This window comes from Oncorhynchus keta, chromosome 22, assembly GCF_023373465.1.
Source record: "Oncorhynchus keta strain PuntledgeMale-10-30-2019 chromosome 22, Oket_V2, whole genome shotgun sequence".
NCBI classification, from domain to species: Eukaryota; Metazoa; Chordata; class Actinopteri; order Salmoniformes; family Salmonidae; genus Oncorhynchus; species Oncorhynchus keta.
Genome location: NC_068442.1, coordinates 27,191,449 through 27,212,476, shown reverse-complemented (window position 1 = coordinate 27,212,476; position 21,028 = coordinate 27,191,449). Strand labels below are relative to the sequence as shown.

Below are 21,028 nucleotides of genomic sequence, written 5' to 3'. Positions count from 1 at the left end.
TAAAAAAGATGGGTCTAAATATTTAATGTGGTGGAAAAACAATAAAACTTAAAATACACTCAAGAAGCTAAAGAAAATAAATAGGATATAATGAAGTAGAGAACTAAAGGTACAGTTTCCCTGCTGTACCTGTATAGGCATGACAGTGTTGATCTCCCCTAAATTCAGATTTGCTCCACGTGGGTCAAACTTCACTTCAAAGGTCTCAGTCTCACAATATGGCAGATTCTTTACTCTATCCAGCTCTACAACAAATCCTGGACAAAAAAAACAAATCTATTGTTAAAAATGATCCATAATATTCCCCAAACAGCCACACAGCTCCATATGTAGCTACTTTAAGGAATACTGGAGAACCTACCTGTGCCTGTGAGTGGGCGGCGGTCAGCCCGGAAGGACACAGACATGGGTCCAGTGTTTGTCACTTTGACTATGTGGTTAGGAACACTACCATGGATCACATAGCCAAAATCCAGTGTGTACTCCGGTAGGAGGAATCTAAACATGAGACACAATGAGATCCCACTTTCAGTAATGAGTCACATATACAGTATGCATAGCCATGGAGGAGAGATGGTGCATTTGCATGTGAGCCTACCTGCTAAGCTTCTTGCGCCACTTGCTAGTAGACGCAGGTGTGTCTCTATTACCCACTTGTCTGTTCTCAACAGCCATGGCATTCTGTTTCACCAAGAGCCTCTCTACCTCCATCTGCAGCAGGGCATCATACTGCACACAGAGAGACAGAAATCAATTTTCACACACATCTGTCCACACAGCACAGGTATCATGTCTGCCATACAAACTGAACATATTAGCTTTGTTTCGTCTTATGAAGACAATCATAATGGTGAGATCTATGTAAAAAAAAAAAACATTTTAATACATTTTAGAATAAGGCTGTAATGTAACAAAATGTGGAAAAAGTCAAGGGTCTGAATACTTTCCAAATGCACTGTACATGAATCAAGGTGAAAGTGCTGAGTGATTGTGATACAGTAGGTACTGACTGTAGGGATGTAGTCCTTGTCTGACAGGAGGCCATTTCCAGTAGCAGGCCGGCTGATGCCCACATCCCTCCTGTCCTCCTCCAGAGCCTCCTTGGCCTCCTTCACCACTGCAGTATACCTCTCATCATCTACACAATACAAGAATAGCGAGTTACACACTGCAACAAAACAGTTTTAGAGTATCGCGATAGACCTCCACAATGACCAAAGGCACATACTGAGCTCTCTGGGTAGGTCCAGGCACACCCTGGGGAAGATGCCCTCTCCTCTGAGAGTGAGGCTCTCTGGCTCAAAGAAAGCCACCTGCAGCTGGAAAGTCTTGTGGAAGACCTCAGGGACCCCAGGGAGATAGTACACTGAAAGCTTCTGCTCTGCATTCGCCTCAATGTAACCCTTTGAGTAATGAGAGACAAACAAAGGGTTACATAAAATACATAAAAATGGTATCCACAAGTTCATCTGGCTCTGCCAAAATCCCTTGAAAGTAACTCCATAAAGGGTGTATGTAGTTACACTAAAGGATTGGTAGAGAAAGCAGACTGTAAAAGGGAGGGATCCCCTGTGCTGTGGGCTGTCTCACCATTCTGGGGATGACCAGGGGATGTCCAGGCCGAGGGTCCTCACACACATCCTTCTCCCCCAAAAGAGCACTGAACTGAAAGCCCACCTTCCCTGTGTTCCTCAGGGTGATCTCTGCCTCGGCCACATGGTCAAACAACTGCAGGAGAAAGAAGGGAAGAAGAAGAAGAGCGGGAATGGATCCAAACAATGTATGCTGAACCCGCAAGGATAAGATTCTGCTGATTCACTCCTTTAAAAATAAAAAAATCAATAAGTCCTTGTTTGAATATCAATGACAATTGCCTTGAGTGCATTCATTGCATACCCAAACAGGGACGAATGAAAAACACAAGCAAAGAAAGCCAACACAGATATCTCTATCCTTCACAAGTGAACTGGACTCAACTAACACAGCCTCAGGGTGACCATAGTACAAATACCTGAAGGCCAAAGTCTATCTCTGTTCTGTTCAGGCTGTAGGTGACTACTGAAGCCTCTCCTTTGAGTGTGATTTCATATGTGGGGCCCTCCTCGACCTCACACAGAGCCAGAACCTGACCACTGATGTCAGCATGACCGTAAAAGGAGAAGGACACCAGCTGGCTTTCACCTGGCTGCAGCACCCCATATATAGGTAGGATATCAAACACCTGCATCAAGGAGAGAAGAGGAGAGACATATAAGGAGGTACACAGTAGGTCAGAAAAATGATAGACCGATAGAGAAAGGCAAGGACATATGGATAGAACAATAGTGAGAGGGTAGGGGATGCACAAAGGAATAGTTGATAAAGAGGTGAGAAACTTTGATACAATACTGTAATTCAATTCAACAATGTTCTCTGTTGGTCCAATGCAGCCATTTTATCTCAATATTAAATTATTTCTGAGTAACAATTAAGTACCTTACAGTGACTGATTTCAATTAAAATGGTGAAAAATAAACGAAAATAGCTTCTTAGCAAAGATCAATTTCTCAAACAAGAATTCTGCTAGGACTGTCTGGTCTGGGTGGGGAGGGAAGGGGGAAACTGAAAACTAGCTGTTATTGGCAGAGAGGTTCGGAACTCTTTCGTATTAGTCTATTAATTAATGTACCACCTGGTGATGTCACCATGGAAGGCCAAAACTCCATCTTACCAAAACAGAGAAGAAAGCTTATCAGCTGGGCACCTGATAGTGTGTACTGTACCTCCTCCACTCCAACACTGGGATGGTCCTTGGTAGTGCGGCATGCTGTGCCTGTGTTCTGATCAGTACTGTCTGGCCACTGTGCTGATGAGGTCCTGTTGATCTCCTGTCTGCTGGGGTTGTAGCTGCCTCGCCCCTGGCTCTTCCTCCCCTCTGTGATGAGAGTGAGGGTGACTGGAGCTGACAGGAGATCTTTGGGAGAGCCCTTACCCTCCTTAGTCTCATTCTCTTGGTCTCCCTTCTCGTCCTCCACCTTCTCATCCAGGAACAGTTTGGGAACCTCAATTTCCCTGAAGAATAAGTATATAATGTGTTATGTTATATCTACAGTATTGAACTGTAATAAAGACAACTCACTGGATATTTAATCTTGGATCAAGTAAGGGATCCAATTAACAGACACATTAACAAAGTAATCGGTAGCTACACGCATGGTACTTCCATGAGGTTAATTCCTTACAGAATGCTAATTAATTAATGGCATTTTAATAAAAATGCTCCAATGGACTGAAAACATATTTTGCAAGAAAGGGGACCGGACAGATGTTGCCAGATAAAAAATGAGAGACAGACATGCACATTGAGAGAAATGTAGTGAAATGGCGACATAGAGAAACACACAGATACATACAGAGATACAAAATAGAAGGAGACATGGTGATGAAAGAGACAAAGCAGGTCACGCCTGCAGACTATAGTAAGAGTAGGTGTTCTGAGGAGTAACAGCAGGGGGCAGTGTTGTATGGGGAATTCTATGGCAGTTCGTGCCACCAGCAAAGATAATGTAACAGGTTAAATTAATATACCCCAGAGGACCACTGTCAGGAGGAACCACCATATTTTGTCTCACTATACAATATAGGATTTTAAGCTTTCTATCTTGTCCAATTGCTCTCATTTGTAAGCATTTGTGTGTGTGTGTGTGTGTGTGTGTGTGTGTGTGTGTGTGTGTGTGTGTGTGTGTGTGTGTGTGTGTGTGTGTGTGTGTGTGTGTGTGTGTGTGTGTGTGTGTGTGTGTGTGTGTGTGTGCGTGTGTGTGCGTGTGTGTGTGTGCATGTATGTGTCTGTGCACGAGTGTGTGTATGTGCTGACATTCCATCACACTAATCCCCAGACACCTCAGAAGTTTCTGGAACAAATAACATTTCAATTACACAAAACTGTCAGCAGAGAGAAATGTAGATTTTTTTTTTTTATTGTTAATGTACCCCACGAAGCCCAATGCCTTTTCAAAGATTGTCTGAAGTGAAGACCCTCATGGGAGATGCCTGAAATTATTATACTCTGCTATAATTGGGCTAGATGCTGACAATCCAGTTCTTCAACCATTTGGAATTATTTCCAGTTAATGTAAAGTTACAAAAATTGGATTCCATATGCGGCCACTATCGTATGAAATAAGCCTGCTGTGAATCTCTGATCTCAAATATCTCTCTATATGTTGGCATGATGTAAATACATTATATTGCTCATTCTATTCAGATACAGGGTGCAAGTGCTGGAGCTTGGTGAACGGCAGGATCAGACCTGTTTGAGTCAACTCTGATGTCAATGTTTCTATTTTTGGACAGGTCCCATCGCGTATCCCTCTCCTCCTCATGTGTGGTCACTCTTCCCTCACTCATGTTGGTCTGCTCAGGAAACCTGGGGAAGTGAAATATATCAGCACCAAATCAGAAATGGACAGCAAGGCAAACTGTCCGTCAGAAACATATACACCATAAATCAGTTAGCTAAGCGGATGAAAATGGTACAATAATAATAGCAGGATCACCAATGATTGAATTACTGATAGGTATTTAATTAGCAGGTTGGCCTATGCATTGTATAAACCAAGTGAATATTGATAGGAAGGGTCATCCACTTCTAAGGGGGTGGGTCTGGAGAAATGAAAAGCAGGAGGCTGGGTGATAAATCTTCACTGGCCTGCACTTTAGCCCCACGTACAGCACTATTGATTCCTCTGAGGCAGGACATGGCAGCAGCTGAAGAACAATTAAAAACTATAAAAACTCAACAATACGCTGCCAGAGATTGGAGCTGTATTGACAGCTCAGATTTAACATCAGAGCCAACATGGGCATTGACTACTTTGAGTGCTTAGAGTGTAGTATTTTTTATTTTCTAGTTAACTTATAATAATTTCTACAATCAAATTATTTTGCAGAAAATCTAATATCTGTACACACTACAGAAACCCTGCTGTGATCACAAAAAGCAGGACATCATTGATATGGAGTCTATATATCTCGGTGCATAATGAACTGATATCTACTGAAGGCAACTCCATATTGTGGAGCTGCTTGAGGTTCATATTCCCTCAAAATAGATAGCTTGAAATAGTAGCCAAAGAGTTGTTGTGTAACAGATTGGATCCCTTCTTGACTGGTGTTAGGAGATTAAGGGAGTGTGGTGCTGAGTAGCCACTTCCAAGGACAGGCTTTTGGACTGGTGTACATTGTGTTCTCAAGATGGATCCAAGGAATGGCTGCCAAGGTAGAGATGTAGATGAAAATAGCAATACGTGTGCACCGTCAGTAGATCAAACTTTTTATTGAAGCGTCTCAGATAAATATTTTCCTGTTGGTTTCCTTAGAGAATGGCTGGATTTGGCTTTACTAAAGGTGCAATCATCTTGCTTTTCCCATCTCAGACAACTTTAAATCCATAATCCCAGAGGTGGCCATTCCAGTACAGTACAGTATGGTATGTGCTTACACATTTCAAACACACAGTTTACAGGAGTGGAACTTCGTATCAGCCTCTTAGGAGGAAGGAAAGTGGCTTGATGAGCAGTCTGATGCTCAGCATCTTTTCAGTTGAAGGGGAAATGAACAGCTTGATTAAATGGATTCTTAATAAGGAGTTCCTTTCCTCGGATTTGCCAGCGGCTTCTGCACCATCTGTCCCCTCCTGGAACTACATGAAAAGTGGAGCCCTCCTATGCCTCAATAGAATCTCAAATAAACGGTGGAACCACAATAAACAATATCCCCAAATATTTATAACAATATGCCATCCAATATAGGGAAGGTAATGAAGTGTTTAGGAATACACATACAAAGGTCAGGGATATTCTCTGCTTAAATCTTAAGTTTTCTTTCCCAGGGATGGTGGCTAAACAAGTCTAACAGTGACGTTGTTGAGGTGGACTAGGCTCTCTACCTGATATTGTACTGTAGCTGGTCGACCAGGAAGGCCCAGTGGTAGGACACAGACAGAGGGCTGCAGTTGGTCATGGTGAGCTGGTGCTGAACCTCGGTGTGGTTCAGTACACAGCCAAAGTCCAGAGCCGCACTTGAGAAGTGCAGGTTGGGGAAGTGGACCTCTCCCCTCAGGCCCACCGTGTCCTGCTGAGGATGGTCTGAGTAGCGCACCTCCAGTACCTCCTCAGCCACCCGCGTGATACTGTCCTGGCGGTATAAGGGATCGAAGCGTACCCACTGCTCCGTCTGCACTCCTACAGCCAGTACCAAAGTCTACCAACAGAGACATGGACATAATATGGTACCTGCCCCTCAATACTAGGTACAGATACCCACCTAAAAAATTTAAATAATCAAACGTGTCAGATTATGTTATATATGAACCAAGGCTATAATCCCTGCGATGTATTGTACAAGTACTGCCTGCAGAAAGATGTACCTTAGAAGTGACACATGTGTGATCACCATCGTGGTCAGACAGACCAAAGGGCTCAGCCAGAGTGAGCTGCAGAGAGAGGGCCAGAGACGACACATTCCTCAGGAGCAGCTTTTGGTAGAGAGGAAGCAGTGAGACACCTGGAGCCTGCAGTGGGGGCACCAACAGTCACACGTTTAGAATTCTAACACATAAACACACATTAGAAAATGAAAGATAAGACTGATTGGGAAGATGAATTAAATAAGTTAAGAGTAACTACTGGTATTCAATACAGTAAACTCTAGAGACTGGAAGTCAATTGACTATAATGCCCATATAAAAGCTGCCCTGTAGTTAATAACTTCTTAAAGGTTAAGCAAAGCAGAAATAACTCAATCTATAATCTCTATCCATCACTTTCTTGTGTGGGCAACACAATTTACAGCAGGCCTTATACATCTGCAATTCATTCTCAGCCTCTCTCCCTCCTCCTCTCAACTCTACTGCATTTCTTATCCCTTTATTTCTTGCTGTCTCTCCTTACCCATTCCTTTCCCCCCCTCTCCCTCTCCCTCTCCATTCCTTCCCCCATTCCATTTCCCTCTCTCTAATTGCTTTATCCCGGAGAAGTCTGCTGCACAAGCAGCCTGTAAATCTAGAGGAAAGGCTGTCAACACATAGATGAATGGGACAGAGTCAGATAAATGAATTCCACTGAAATAAATTATTATTTTTATTTCTGAAAGGCTGATCAGCAACAGAACCTGAAAGCAGCTTCCAGGAGATGTTCGGTATGTGTAAAAATATGCACAGGTTCAGCATGAAAAGGGGCGTTAATACAAACATTGCAATAGAGTTTGTGCTGGTGATAATAAAAGTAAAATAGTTTCATTATGATGATAGAGGTGACGCCTCATTCTTTCTCTCATTCAGAATTCAATCATTCTGATGATATGAGATGGAGAGTGCAAAGTGCTTTTTGCTATCCCCATAGAATCCTTGAAAATAGCTTAAACCCAAGTTCATCATCCAATAGGCATAATGTGTATTCAGGTTTAAGCATACTGCAATAAGTGGACTAATTTTGGATTTGAGCCGAACCCCTCTGGTCAACAACTTCCTCTCATGTCCACTGGGTCCATATATTATTGGTTACACTAACATAATCTGGGGCAAAGCTTTGTGCTCTGTCAGAACCATTGCCATCTTCACATCATAAATCAGGAACGTACTGGTGCAGAAGTATACAGTTTAATTTCCTTAGGAGATAATCACTATGATCCAGCTTCATGGAGCAATGGACTCCTGACACTGGAGCTGGAGAACATCGAATAAACACAATGTCTCAACAGAACTCAATCATTGATCTGCTGAACACTGAATGCCTTCAATGAACAAATGACTGATGTGAGGTCTAATGTTTCAAGCCAGTGTTTCCCATAGGATTTTTTTCAGCAGCGCTGACAGAGTTAGTAGGGGGGATGGGTCTTCCTGCGGGGCGGCGGACGGGGTCATCCTGTGGCATACATCTATACAGCTACATTATATATAAAACATTTTTTACAGTGGCGGCCATGATTTAGCAGTGATGGTACGCCGCTGCTAAATGCATATAGGGGAAACACTGCAAGCATTATGAAATATGTGTCATTGGGCATGGATGGCTACACCATGACTGTAGAAGCTTATGAGAAGAATTCCATGCACTAAGGCTTCGATGCACTTGCATTGTGAGCAGAGAGGCAGCAAATGTGGGTGATGGGTGATTGGTGTCACACACCTTCTCCACATAGAAGCTGAGCTGCTGGGAGGAGATGTCCAGGATGGGTGAGACAAACCGACATGTGACGTCCACTGTCATGATGCGCTCCTTCCCACTCTGGTGACCTAGGATGGCGTGACACACCAGCCTCTCTCGGACCACCTGGGTTAGAAACACAGGTATTCAGTTCACACATCCCATTAACTCAAGACAACTGTAAGAATATTTTAAGATAATACACAACACAGTGGACTAGAGGTCAATAGGGAATTAACGATCAATGGAAATAGCTGTTTTTCAGTTCAACATCTGTTTAGAATCTGTGTAGGGGTTTCAGTCCTGGACTCATAGCTACATGTGGCAAGTTCTCATTGGTTCGAATGGTCTATACATTGAACCTGAAACAGGATACTTGGTACTTGACCATTGGCCCAATTTTACTGCAAGGAAATCTAATTAGTTAACCACAAGGTTAACCACCTGAGGACAGAGAAGAAAGAACAACTGTCATCTACTTCCCAACATAACAACGTTGATTTTTTTTCTCATTGAATAAACCTATTTTTCTACCACTGATTTGCTTTGAGGCCTGTGTTATTGAAGAATAACATCAACTGCTAACACAACCTTTATACCGGGCAGTGTTACTTTGGGAAGATTCTACACCTTTATCTCTGTAGAATTCAACCTTGAACCCCCTGTGTCGTGATCTAATATGCTAGCTAAGAGTGCACTGACTGTATTTCACATGTTTGTTCAAATGTTAGCAAATGTTAATAACCAGCTGTGATTACGATCACCAAACACTGGTAATGCTCCACTAAATGGAACTGGTTTGGCTGAACAAACTGGAGTTCATAAAGGTATAATATGGTGAAACATAGTAGGTCTTGGGAAGAAAATGTAATAATTTATTCAAAGTTCAACAACTTTAGGTGTTGAGGAAGAACATTGTCGCCAATGTCGACTCCAACGCATTTTTTCCATGAAACACACAATGCATGATCCGCATAGAAGCATACCTACCGTATGTGTATCTTGAGGGAGTGTGTATGTTTCTAGATCTCAACTGAATATCTAGGTTGTGTCTGACAGAGGAGTGTTTTCAACCATTGTCTCATGTTCCCACCTTGGGAGAGTCAGAGGAGCCCTCCAGCACCATGTCGGCAGTGTGTCCCGGGGCCAGCTCCATACGCATGGGGTGCAGGCTGAAGACTGGCCCATCTACAGGTGGGGGTACCAGGGAGCTGCGACCCTTTCCCTCCCTGGTTGTGTTGGCGGGTGGGGGAACTCTTCGGCGAAACTGGGGGTACCCATCCGTTGTCCAGTACAGCTGGTGGGAGCGGCGACCTCGGTTGGTCACTCTAAAATGGTACTGACATGGACCAGAGCTGGGGATGAGAGGACAGAAGACAAGGTTTCAGGGGGAAAGAATAAAAATGATTTGAATGACTGACTTGATTGAATATGTAAAGTATGCACTTTCAGTATTTCCTCACTCGTAGCTATGCCTACCTGAAATGAGCTCCCAAGTCCAGACTGGGGGCAAAAGGGCGGTTGGTGACAATAGTAGTGCCCTTGCCAGTAGCAGAAAAAGGGATGGTGTGTGTTTCACTATTCTGGATGGACAGGTGCAGCTTGTCCTGGAAATGCAGGGTGTCATCCAGGTGAGCCACTAGCCTCAGCTCCAGCTTCCCCTGGGGTGGAACCTCTCCCTCACTTGGCTCCACCCGCCAAAGAGACCTGCTGCGCACCTGGAAAAATACAGTGGACCTCTGTTACATAGGTTCTAACATTTTAGGTGGTAATAGAAAAAGAATACAGTATAAAGTATGCAGTGAGCCAAAACAAATGCACGATAGATTCACTGAGGGGCTTTGTAAGAGTATGTTTGTAATTTTGATTAAACATCCTCAGGTTAGCCAAACACCCAGGAGGTTAGCCAAAGGCAACAACAGGCATTGAACCCTTTTATGATTAGGCCAATAGAGATCATATGTTCTATTAAACTCTATTATTGGCCCATTCTTACAGAGTGTCTGAGTGCTTTAGATTGAGAAATAAAACGAGGGCAGCACACAAGAAGCAATTTGACACCTTTAGCAGAACCTTATCTGGCTCTAGAGCCATGCAGTGTTTTAGAATGAGAGGCCATGTAGTAATAGCATGTCCGGGCTCCCTCCAGTCTCTTCCCTACTTATACTGTCTTATCTGTGGGCCTCTTGGTAGCCTGGTGGAGGCAGAGGAAGGCTGCAGTGGGGAAGCTCACTCGTCTATCAGTTTTACAGAGAATGTGAAGCTGCTAATTGAAACAATAACAGACAGGCTGAGGTTTTATCAGATCAACGGCCCAAAAGCTGTGTTGATATAGATACAAGGATCACTCCACTGTGCTTGTTTTTCACTAATAGCCTTCCTTCTAATTCAGTTTGAGAATTGGATCTTTATCTGAAAGTATGTTTCATCTAAATAAAAAAAGATGAGAAACCTACTTTCCCCATCCTATTCTGCTCCATTACAGATTTCTGATCGATTTGAATGAATTTACATTCAATAAGGAACTCATCTAAAAAGAAGACACATTAATCTTCTCTACAACCACATCTTCAGCCTTGTTCACATCAGGAGATAAGCCCAAAGTGCATCAGCAGCTCTCTATATCTTAGCTATTAGCTGAAAGAGGACTAAAATCAATTCATGCAGCAGCATCCTGATTGATACACATAGTGCTTTAATTGGGATATTCTGACTGAATCCAGCTCTGGGACACTGGATTGGGCTTTCTGATTGCTGATGCTTTATTTCACCACCACACTGGAGGCATCATCCAACTATCTGGATGCTTCCATGGACTAAGCAGAATCATCACAATTGACTGCCATCATGACGTTTGCTTTTGAACAGCAACCAAAGAACCTGAATGAGCTCAGTGTTTGCAGGGGCCTTATCTTACCTAACAAACTCGCTAGTCTACAAACTAGATAAGCAAGGGCAGTAATACTCACTTTTTTTACAACATGCAACTTCCTTACACTGACATTGTGCAATGCACTGGATTTAATTGGAGTTTCAGTGTGTGTTGGAGTGTGGAGGAGACCTTATTGAACAGAGCATGGTCTGCTGGAGACAGAAGATCTTAATGTTACTAGCAGTCATGTAGAACCAACCGATCATTCAGACATAAACATATTCTGTCAGCCTGTAAGACAGAATGAGGGTAGATTTGTAGGAAGATGTCTAGTCATAATGAATATATTCTAATAGACTCTCTACACTCTTTTGGAACCCAAAAAAAATGGTTCCAAAAGGGTTCTTTGGCTGCCCCCATAGGAGAACCATTTTTGGTTCCAGGTAGAACAGTTTTGGGTTTCATGTTGAACCCTCTGTAGAAAGGATTGGACATGGAACACCTGCAACCAAAAATGATTATTCAAAGGGTTCTCCTATGGGGACAGCCAAAGAAGCCTTTTAGGTTCTACATAGCACCTTTTTTTCTAAGAGTGTACACTACAGTGTATTTCATATTCACTTGCAGTTCAAAGTGGGATGTCAGCTCATTACAGATAGACCTGCAGAGAAAGGGGAGTAAACTGCCCTTGAAAGAATGATCCAGTACACCTCACATATAAGACACACGCTAACCATCCATGTGAGCGTTGTGTGAATTCTGGAGTCATCTGATATTTTTTCCACTAATTGGTCTTTTGACCAATCACATCAGATGTTTTTCAGAGCTGATACGATTGGTCAAAAGACCAATTAGTGAAAGAAACATCAGAATTGGTCTGCCTGTGTAAACACAGCCTGAGCGTCAGAGTTCACTTTCTCAGGCTTTATGTGGCAGAGAGCTAGTGAGAGATGAGCCGCCGGTCGATACAAAGGTGATCATGGAGGGGTGTCTTCGCTGAGATGGGGAACTGAGTGAAGAACAACCCAGCTGAAATTTCAATAATCAGTTCAGACTTTCATTAGAGAGGCTTAATAAAATTGATTGTTTTGAACCATGGCATGTCAAATGCTGCATTTAAACACAGGCAGCCCAATTCTGATCTTTTTTTCACTAATTGGTATTTTGACCAAGCAGATCAGCTCTGAAAAAGATCTGATGTGAAAGATCTAATGTGATTGGGAAAAAGATCAGAATTGGGCTGCCTGTGTAAACACAGCCAATGAGGTTTAGAATGGAAACCATTGCAAAACTCAGTAGATTGAACAGTATAGTGCAATCATGAACAGTCTAGAATATACTAATGACAAAGTACAAATAGAATGTATACTTTGTTTTGAAATCTTTCACATTATTTGCTATCCAGTATTACTTCCCACTGGGCAAAGACTGGTTGAATCAATGTTGTTTCCATGTTATTTTAGCAAATACATTCATTGTGATGACATTGATCTTTTTTAAAAAAGTAATCAATGTAAAGGAATTTCGTATTTCTTTTCACCCAACTTTGAATCTTAAGCCAATGACATGACGACAATTCTTTTGATTTCCTGTTGGATTCACGCTAGTTGACAACTCAACCAAATGTAAATCAAAACTAGATGGTGAACTGACGTCTGTGCCCAGTAGGTTGGCTCTTTGCCATGCTATCGATCGACTCTAATATAATTCTGGAAGAATCACCAACGATTGATGCTTGAAATTGCTCTATAAAAATGCCTGCCTTATCAACACACATCTCTTTAGCCTTGGAGGACAAAAGAGTGTTCGCTCATTTCCACAGCACTGCACTTTAAGGATTTAAGCGCAATCCAAGATACCATGTGTGTGTGTGTGTGCGTGTGCGTGTGTGTGCGTGTGTGTGTGTGTGTGTGTTTGTGTAGACTGCAGTACTAGAAGGCCCCAGCATAGCAGGGTTCCAATCAAAAAAGAGGCATCAAACAGAAATAGAGACAGAGCAAACACTATACTCAGTGGATTCATTAGTAACACAATGTACAGTATGTGTAATAGAACAAACCCACATTACTGTGTAAAACATCTTAAGGCGAGAGAAAACAAAGCCCCATCTATCGCAAAAGGTCTGCAGAATTAATTAATTGAAGACGATGAAATTCTGATTGTTATGTTTCTAATTTGTGCCTATTGGTAAAGACTATGAAGATTTAGGAGGACAGATGTAACACGGTAATAAAGGAAGGGTCATGGAGCAAATGTAAAAGTCTGATGAGTTGCTATTGGGATTAGATTGCACTGGCAGCCTGATATCCTACCTGGTTAAATAAAGGTGAAATAAAATAAATAAATAAATCCAGAAAGCTAACAAAGAATTCAACCAATTAACTAATTAATTACACAATGAATTAGGTTAGAAATTAATCAGAGGCAGCATGTATCAGAAAATGAGCAGAGGTAAACAGAGCCAATGGGAGAGAGAATTTAAGGGAGAGAGAATTTCCCCTTGTTAAGTTTGACCCACCATTTGAGCCACAAAGCGTGCTGGTATCGGGGACTGGTTTGAGAGCTGCAGTGTTCTGGAGACATCGGTCAGAACTGGTATGCTGCCAAATGCCACCTCTGTGGTCATCACATGGACTACCGGACCCTCCCCAATGCAGGACAGTTGCAGGTTCTATGGAATTCCAAGAAATTAGAGGGACCAGGGGTATAAATGCAAGGCTACACACACACACACACACACACACACACACACACACACACACACACACACACACACACACACACACACACACACACACACACACACACACACACACACACTAGCACAGATATGAACTCACCAGAGGAGGCTCCTTCTTCCCAAATATAGCAATCTGTGCAGTTTGTTGAAGCCTGCCAACAGTCTTAGCCCGCAGAGCCAGGGGGATGTCCACAGCACTGTGGGGCTGAATGACCCCTCGTGGGTGGGCACTGGAGTAGAGCAGAGACGGGTACTCCTCATACTCCTGGAGAGAGGGACCACAGACAGTGTTAGAGAAATGCCTGAAGCACTGAAACACCCAAACAGTAAGTGGCCTGATAAACTTGTCTGTCAAAGACAATAGAATGGCCCCTTGGCAGTGATCAAGGGAAGCCAAGCGTAGAGCAAAGACAAATGGATGGTAGAGAGACCAGAAAGTCAGAGACACTGAAACATTATAAAACAGTAACACTTCAAATCTAACCTGGAACAGAAGGCCATAGCATGCAGGCAGGTCACTGTCATTAGTAAGCTTCACTGACTGCTCGTAAGGGTAACTCAGGAAACATCTCTGGAACTGTAGTACTGGGGTATCCAGAAGAACATTTGGTATAACACACCTACGGACACAGACATTTACCCAAGCTTAATACACCACTCACCTTTTAGGTTACACACATATTGGCCTGCACAGTAGAATAATTATCCCTATGTGCTTACAGCTCTGGATGTCATAAGGTGAACGCACCAATTTGTAAGTCGCTCTGGATAAGAGCGTCTGCTAAATGACTTAAATGTAAATGTAATGTAAGCTCTACATTGATGTGTTGAGGTTATGAAGTAGTTTTCTATAAGGGGTCTCTGACATTGAAATGAATGAAAGGACTATTAATCATCTGCTCTGAATGAGGAGTTCCCCCCCTGATCATAAATCGGGACATTATTGTAGCTAAGAGGTGTGTTTTGACCCTGGATCTAGACCTCTAACCTGGCATTGATGGGTAGGGCCAGCACATCCTCCCCAACCCCTTGTACGTCCACTACTAAAGCCAGGCTGTAGCGCTGCACACTGTTGGAGCACAGAGTCACCTACAGATGGAGGTACACAGCAGACATACTGGTTAAACAGTCAAACATAACCATGACATAACCATGGCACCTCTACTGTGCTTGTTTGGCAAATCAGGGTTCTCCCCAAAGAATGTAAGAGAGGCGCTGCTCCAACTTGTGGACTGGCTGCACCACTATGTAAACATTTTTTTTTTTTTACTTATGTGTTATCATATAAGACCACTTTTTGCTCTAGATGGCAGGAAATGGCAGTTACAGGTGTTCATAAACTTCCGCCCTCTGGGCCTTCCCCCGGCCGTACTCAGCAGCACCACCTTCTTCAAATATCTGGGGGAGAACCCTGCAAATATATTTACAGTTTACACTACTTTTTTAATTTGCAATAATTTGCAATCATGTTCCTTTTGTTTTTTCTTTACACTTCTTGACATAGCCTATACTACATACAGTAGAACCCTACTAAGCTACTTTCATCAGAGGAAGTAGAGTAGACTGCATGGTCAAAGGTACCTGCATATGGGGAGAAACAGTTATCTCTGCACCATCCATCCATGAGTAACTTCCTATACTTTGAAAGGTTAGCCAGGGCCCGTTTTCTGGTCTAGGTGATGAAGATTATCTCCCTCCAGCACATTTGACTTCCCCTGACCTCTTCTACATACATTATTCTGGTCTTGTAAGAGATCTCATTAGAGCCCCGGAGTGGCACTGTGCTGTCACTAGGCTGGAGAGCAGAGCAGCATGCTGCAGACAGCCAGAGGGAGGGCGGCAGACAGGAGACACCCTATACAAAGCACCGAAGACAGCTGCACAGATTCCTTGATATGCCCATGGCGGGGCTGCTGACAGCTTAAAGTGATGGGAAAAGACCAAACAGTCTCCCATTGATAGGAAAAGACCAGCGTATGACACTCAGTAACCAGAGGCAACCAGAGCAGGCTGATGTAATAATCAGAGCTCTGCAGAGCCACAAGGAGAAAGGCAGCTTCCCCAGGCATTTATCTGCAACAGATTTTTTTTAAATTCAACTTCTCCACAGGATGATTACAATTACGCTCTGCCCCCCTCAGGGGCTATCATTGATTATATCCGTTTCGATCAGAGGTAATTAATCGAATGATTAGTTTATTCTAAATCTCAAATGAAAAACCTACAGCATACACTTTAGCACTAATTGGAAAGCTAGCTGACTCAGCATGACCCAACAGCACCTACATTTAATAACATAATTAAATGGTACTCTTCTACAGTGAGTACATAAGCACATTTTCATTTGAATAATGTTTGATTACTTTCTGGTAATGCTCCCTGCTCCTCTAACACACCTGGATGTCAACCAGTCCCTGAGGACGCACAGTTCCTGAGTTGGGTGTCAGGGTGAACTCAATGGGCCGGTCTGGTACAGTACTGGAGCTCCACTCTGTCCTACTCAGGTCTGACACCTGGGAGACACTGGTGATGCTGGAAGGGCCACTGCCATCCCCTGGAACCCTCAGCCCAAAGTTGATAGGAACCAGAGAAGTATTGTTCAGACTGCAGGTCAGTGTGTGAGGGAAACCTGTAGGAAAGGAGGGATAAGGAATGAAACAGAGAGCAAGCAATGTTACAGTTCTAAGGGTTAGTGCAGAGATAATTCCAAACACTATTATCTGATATACAGCTGCAATACCACAGGGCAACTCATAATCGAGACTTTGATTTATCTGTAAGGTTTTAAAATGTATGGTTTGTGTGGGGAGAATTGCCACACAAATAACCACTGAGATTAAAAAAGTGTCATGGTATACTTAAATATTATCTGTCTGCAAAGACCTTTGCTGTTATTGATCACAAGAAAAATGTGCATTCTAGCGTGGCTAATAGTGTGTTAGTCTCATTCTACAGTAAGCCATTTGTAAGCCATGCACATGCATGATGCATTGCAGGCAGAGAATTGAGTGGACCATAAAAATGTAGGAGAGATAGGCCTGCTCAAAATACATCCAATGCCAAATGTATCAACTTGGACAATTTTTGGAAGGGTCAAATAGTGTGTAAGGCCTATTTTAGGAGATCCAAAATGACAACTGTGGGAGTAAATGTGTGCAGTAATTGTTGCAAGAAGGTATAGGGTTCCAATACTGTTTGTATGGGACTATTACTGCAAAACAATACACATTGCCAATTATAAACTGGGTGGTTAGAGCCCTGAATGCTGATTGGCTGAAAGCCGTAGTATATCAGACCATATACCACAAGCATGACAAAACATTTATTTTTACAAATCTAATTACGTTGGTAACCAGTTTATAACAGCAATAACGCACCTCGAGGGTTTATGATATATGGCTAATATACCAGAGTTAAGGGCTGTGTCATTGCGTGGTGTGTAAGAACAGCCCTTAGCCGTGGTATATTGGCCATCTACCACACCCCCTCGGGTATTATTGCTTAATTATACACTGAGTGTACAACATATTAGGGAAACCTGTTCTTTCCATGACATAGACTGACCAGGTGAATCCAGGTGAAAGCTTTGATAACTTTTTGATGTCACTTGTTAAATCCACTTCAATCAGTGTACATGAAGGGGAGGAAACAGGTTAAAGAAGGACATGGACTGTGTATGGACTGTGTATGTGTGCCATTCAGAAGGTGAAAATATTTAAGTGCCTTTGAACAGGGTATGGTAGTAGATGCCAGGCACACCGGTTTGAGTGTGTCAAGAACTACTACACTGCTGGGTTTTTCACGCTCAAAAGTTTCCTGTGTGTATCAAGAATGGTCCACCATCCAAAGGACATCCAGCTAACTTGACACAACTGTGGGAAGCATTGGCGTCAGCATGGGCCAGCATACCTGTAGAACGCTTTTGACACCTTTTAGAGTCCATAACTGACGAATTGAAGCTGTTCTGAGGGCAAAAGGAGGTGCAACTCAATATTAGGAAGGTGTTCCTAATGTTTTGTACACTCAGTGTATATTGTGGGCTACATCTATTTCATAGACTTGCAGTAATGGTTGTTTATTTGCATCTGTCATTCATTGTTATGCTTGTGCTTTATACTGTAAATACAAAAGCAGTAGGTATTATCAGTGTGTCTCAAATGCACTGTTTGATAAATCTGCCCCCAAGCCTAACACAAGCATCTAGCGTGAGTAACAGGCATCATCAATGAGGATTAATGAAAAACAAACCATATCTTAACTCACCAAAGGACACATCCCCAAAATTGAGCTCTGAAACACTGAAGTGAAAAGTGGGGCCTATTACGCAACCCCTACAAGAGATAAAAGAGACAGGAAATACAGAATACATTTGTGCTGACCAGCAAGCATGAAGGTCACTGGGTAATGCATAATAATTACACTGGGTTGGGAAAGTATAGAGCAACTGAAGAAAAAAACAAGATCAGTCAATATCTTGGATGACAGCGTGGAAGGGTAATTCTGTAGTTTAAACACAACGTTAAGGGAGTCACTTACTCAAACCTAGAGTATGAAAATGTGCTAATAAAACATGTAAGTCAGGGAGAGCAAGTATTCAAGCATTCAGGAGACGAAGCATTCGGTGGATTAATGTAGGTAATTTGGTCATTCTCATGAAACTGTGATTTTCCATGAAATTTCCTCTCGGATCACTGAGATTAGGATCTGTAGTAATTTATTTAATTATTATTATTATTATGTTTTTTGATCAGATATGATGTATTTTACCACAATTTCCACAAATACCGTAACAATGCAACAATTCTCATTACCACAAATGTTTTCAAAGTCTAATGAAAAGACCTAAGTTAAACATAACTCTGAAAATAAAAATATTTACAAATAAATTATTAACATTTATTTCGTAATTTATCTCATTACCTTTAACACATAACCTTTATAGAATTTTTTTTGTCATAATCACTTGTGTATGTATGCATGTTATTTATGCATTTTATTTATGCACACATATTTGGATAAAGAACAAAAATCACACAATCCGATTTAAGCCAAAATTGCTAAATTAAAGTACAATTTTTCTTAATATTTCCTAAATATTGGTGGATTACGGTAATGATAAGCAGGTTTCGGAGATAAGACTACATGTTTTGATAATGAGTGTTGCATCGTTTAGCAAAATTTGACTGATCTCTATCAGAGATTCAGTAAGCCAACAAATCATCAAAGTGTGCCATTTGTTAATCCCAAATGACTTGCATGATACTAAAATCACTGATCTTAATGGAATTTACTAAAATACCCCTTATTTCAGTATAAGTAATGTAAGTACATGCACGTACAGTATTTTCAAAAGTCAAAAGTAGACTAAAACGTAACAAAGTGACAAAAAAAAATATCCAAGGTCTTTACAGGTAATATTGGTGTATTAGTACATGGATATTTATGGTTGTAAAGAATTTTATATATATTTCTGGATTGAATGGGTTCCTATGGGCAAAAAGCATAACACAATATGCCTATAAAGTACCTACTGTAAATACGTGCGATATGGACCAACATTTTTCTTGGGACATCAAACAACAACAGTATTTTTAGGCTCCCGAGTGGAGCAGTACTCTAAGGCACTGCATCTCAGTGCTAGAGGCGTCACTACAGACCCTGGTTCAATCCTGGGTTGTATCACAACCGGCTATGATCCGGGCCCGCCATAGGGAGATGCACAATAGGCCCAGCGTTGTCTGGGTTAGGGGGGGATTTGGCCGGGGTAGGCCGTCATTGTAAAATAAGAATTTGTTCTTAACTGACTTGCCTAGTTAAATAAATTAAAATTAAAAATACACTGAGTGTACAAAACATTAGGAACACCTGCTCTTTCCATGACCTAGACTGACCAGGTGAATCCAGGTGAAAGGTATGATCCTTATTGATAAATCCACTTCAATTAGTGTAGATGAAGGGGAGGAGAAAGGTTAAAGAATGATTTTTAAGCCTTGAGACAATTGATACATGGATTGTGTATGTGTGCCATTCAGGGGGTGAATGGGCAAGACAAAATATTTAAGTGCCTTTGAACGGGGTATGGTAGTAGGTGCCAGGCGCACTGGTTTGAGTGTGCCAAAAACTGCAATGCTGCTGGGTTTTTCACACTCAACAGTGTCCTGAGTGTATCAAGAATGGTCCACCACCCAAAGGACATCTAGCCAACTTGACACAACTGTGGGAAGCATTGGAGTCAACATGGGCCAGCATCCCTGTAGAACACTTTTGTAGAGTCCATGCCCCGACAAATTGAGGCTGTTCTGAGGGTAAAAGGGAGTGCAACTCAATATTAGGTAGGTGTTCCTCATGTTTGTACACTCAGTGTACTTAAGTGTGAAAACAGGTACACATGTCACAATGGGGGATATCCTCCTTTAAGTAGTGGGGTAACTCTTTGCTGAAACACAAATTGCAGATTGTGGCTTAAAGTAAGTTAAATGGGGTTTAAACATCCCATATTTCTTGACAAACCCTACTTAGTCAAATAACTGTTGTTTTATTAAAAATCTATACAATAGGTATTAGTGGTCCTAGTAAATAAATAAGTTACCAGCACAGCACACCCATTGACTATACATTACAATTAGCATATAATCAATACAGAAATTAAGGTTCTCATTACTGAAACGGCCCGAAAAATGACACGGTAATGAGACATTTGTGTTTCGTAATGAGAGGACCTTAGCTTAATCTGCAAGTAATAGGAGACAGATGTAATGAGTGAGCAAGCAATTGACCACATCACTAAGCCCATTCATACACTCCATGTTGGTAAGGTAATGGTTCTCTGACTTTTTCCCAATCTGAGCTTTTTAGACATTTTGGTCATGAGAAGGCACAGATGGGTAAAGGGGGCGTTTGAGAATAAGAACATCATTTTGAAGGCGGCGCACAATTGGCCCAGCGTCGTTAGGGTTTGGCCGGGGTAGGCCGTCATTGTAAAGAATAATTTTTCTTAACTGACTTGCCTAGTTAAATAAAAAAAATGGTTGAATAAAACTTTATTTAAAAAGCGCTTAAAGTTTTTTCAGGAACTTGAAAAGGTGGTATAGTAATGAGGCACATATCCACAGACACTGTGTTTTTACGTAATACATATTATAGTTTAATGTAAACTTCAACTAGTATACTATTTTTTATTATTTATGATTAAACTACAGTAACATATACCATGGCATTGGTATTCTAGAGTGT

At 41.9% G+C, this 21,028-nt stretch overlaps 1 protein-coding gene across 2 annotated transcripts in view; it reads right to left on the bottom strand.

Annotated features, from left to right (window-relative positions):
• Nucleotides 1-21,028, bottom strand: part of hydin (HYDIN axonemal central pair apparatus protein) — a 66,757-nt gene that overhangs the window by 23,317 nt on the left and 22,412 nt on the right. For both annotated transcript variants that reach the window (XM_035798611.2, XM_035798612.2), the window contains exons 13-32: nucleotides 18,059-18,126; nucleotides 16,192-16,424; nucleotides 14,784-14,884; nucleotides 14,280-14,415; nucleotides 13,896-14,060; nucleotides 13,574-13,726; nucleotides 9,663-9,901; nucleotides 9,277-9,538; nucleotides 8,166-8,309; nucleotides 6,407-6,550; nucleotides 5,927-6,240; nucleotides 4,289-4,405; nucleotides 2,763-3,051; nucleotides 2,012-2,221; nucleotides 1,591-1,728; nucleotides 1,229-1,403; nucleotides 1,011-1,138; nucleotides 599-729; nucleotides 362-498; nucleotides 130-257 (exon numbers count right to left, since the gene is read on the bottom strand). In XM_035798611.2, the coding sequence (XP_035654504.1) occupies nucleotides 130-257; nucleotides 362-498; nucleotides 599-729; nucleotides 1,011-1,138; nucleotides 1,229-1,403; nucleotides 1,591-1,728; nucleotides 2,012-2,221; nucleotides 2,763-3,051; nucleotides 4,289-4,405; nucleotides 5,927-6,240; nucleotides 6,407-6,550; nucleotides 8,166-8,309; nucleotides 9,277-9,538; nucleotides 9,663-9,901; nucleotides 13,574-13,726; nucleotides 13,896-14,060; nucleotides 14,280-14,415; nucleotides 14,784-14,884; nucleotides 16,192-16,424; nucleotides 18,059-18,126 (3,412 nt within the window). The remainder of the gene's footprint in view (nucleotides 1-129; nucleotides 258-361; nucleotides 499-598; nucleotides 730-1,010; nucleotides 1,139-1,228; nucleotides 1,404-1,590; nucleotides 1,729-2,011; nucleotides 2,222-2,762; nucleotides 3,052-4,288; nucleotides 4,406-5,926; nucleotides 6,241-6,406; nucleotides 6,551-8,165; nucleotides 8,310-9,276; nucleotides 9,539-9,662; nucleotides 9,902-13,573; nucleotides 13,727-13,895; nucleotides 14,061-14,279; nucleotides 14,416-14,783; nucleotides 14,885-16,191; nucleotides 16,425-18,058; nucleotides 18,127-21,028) is intronic.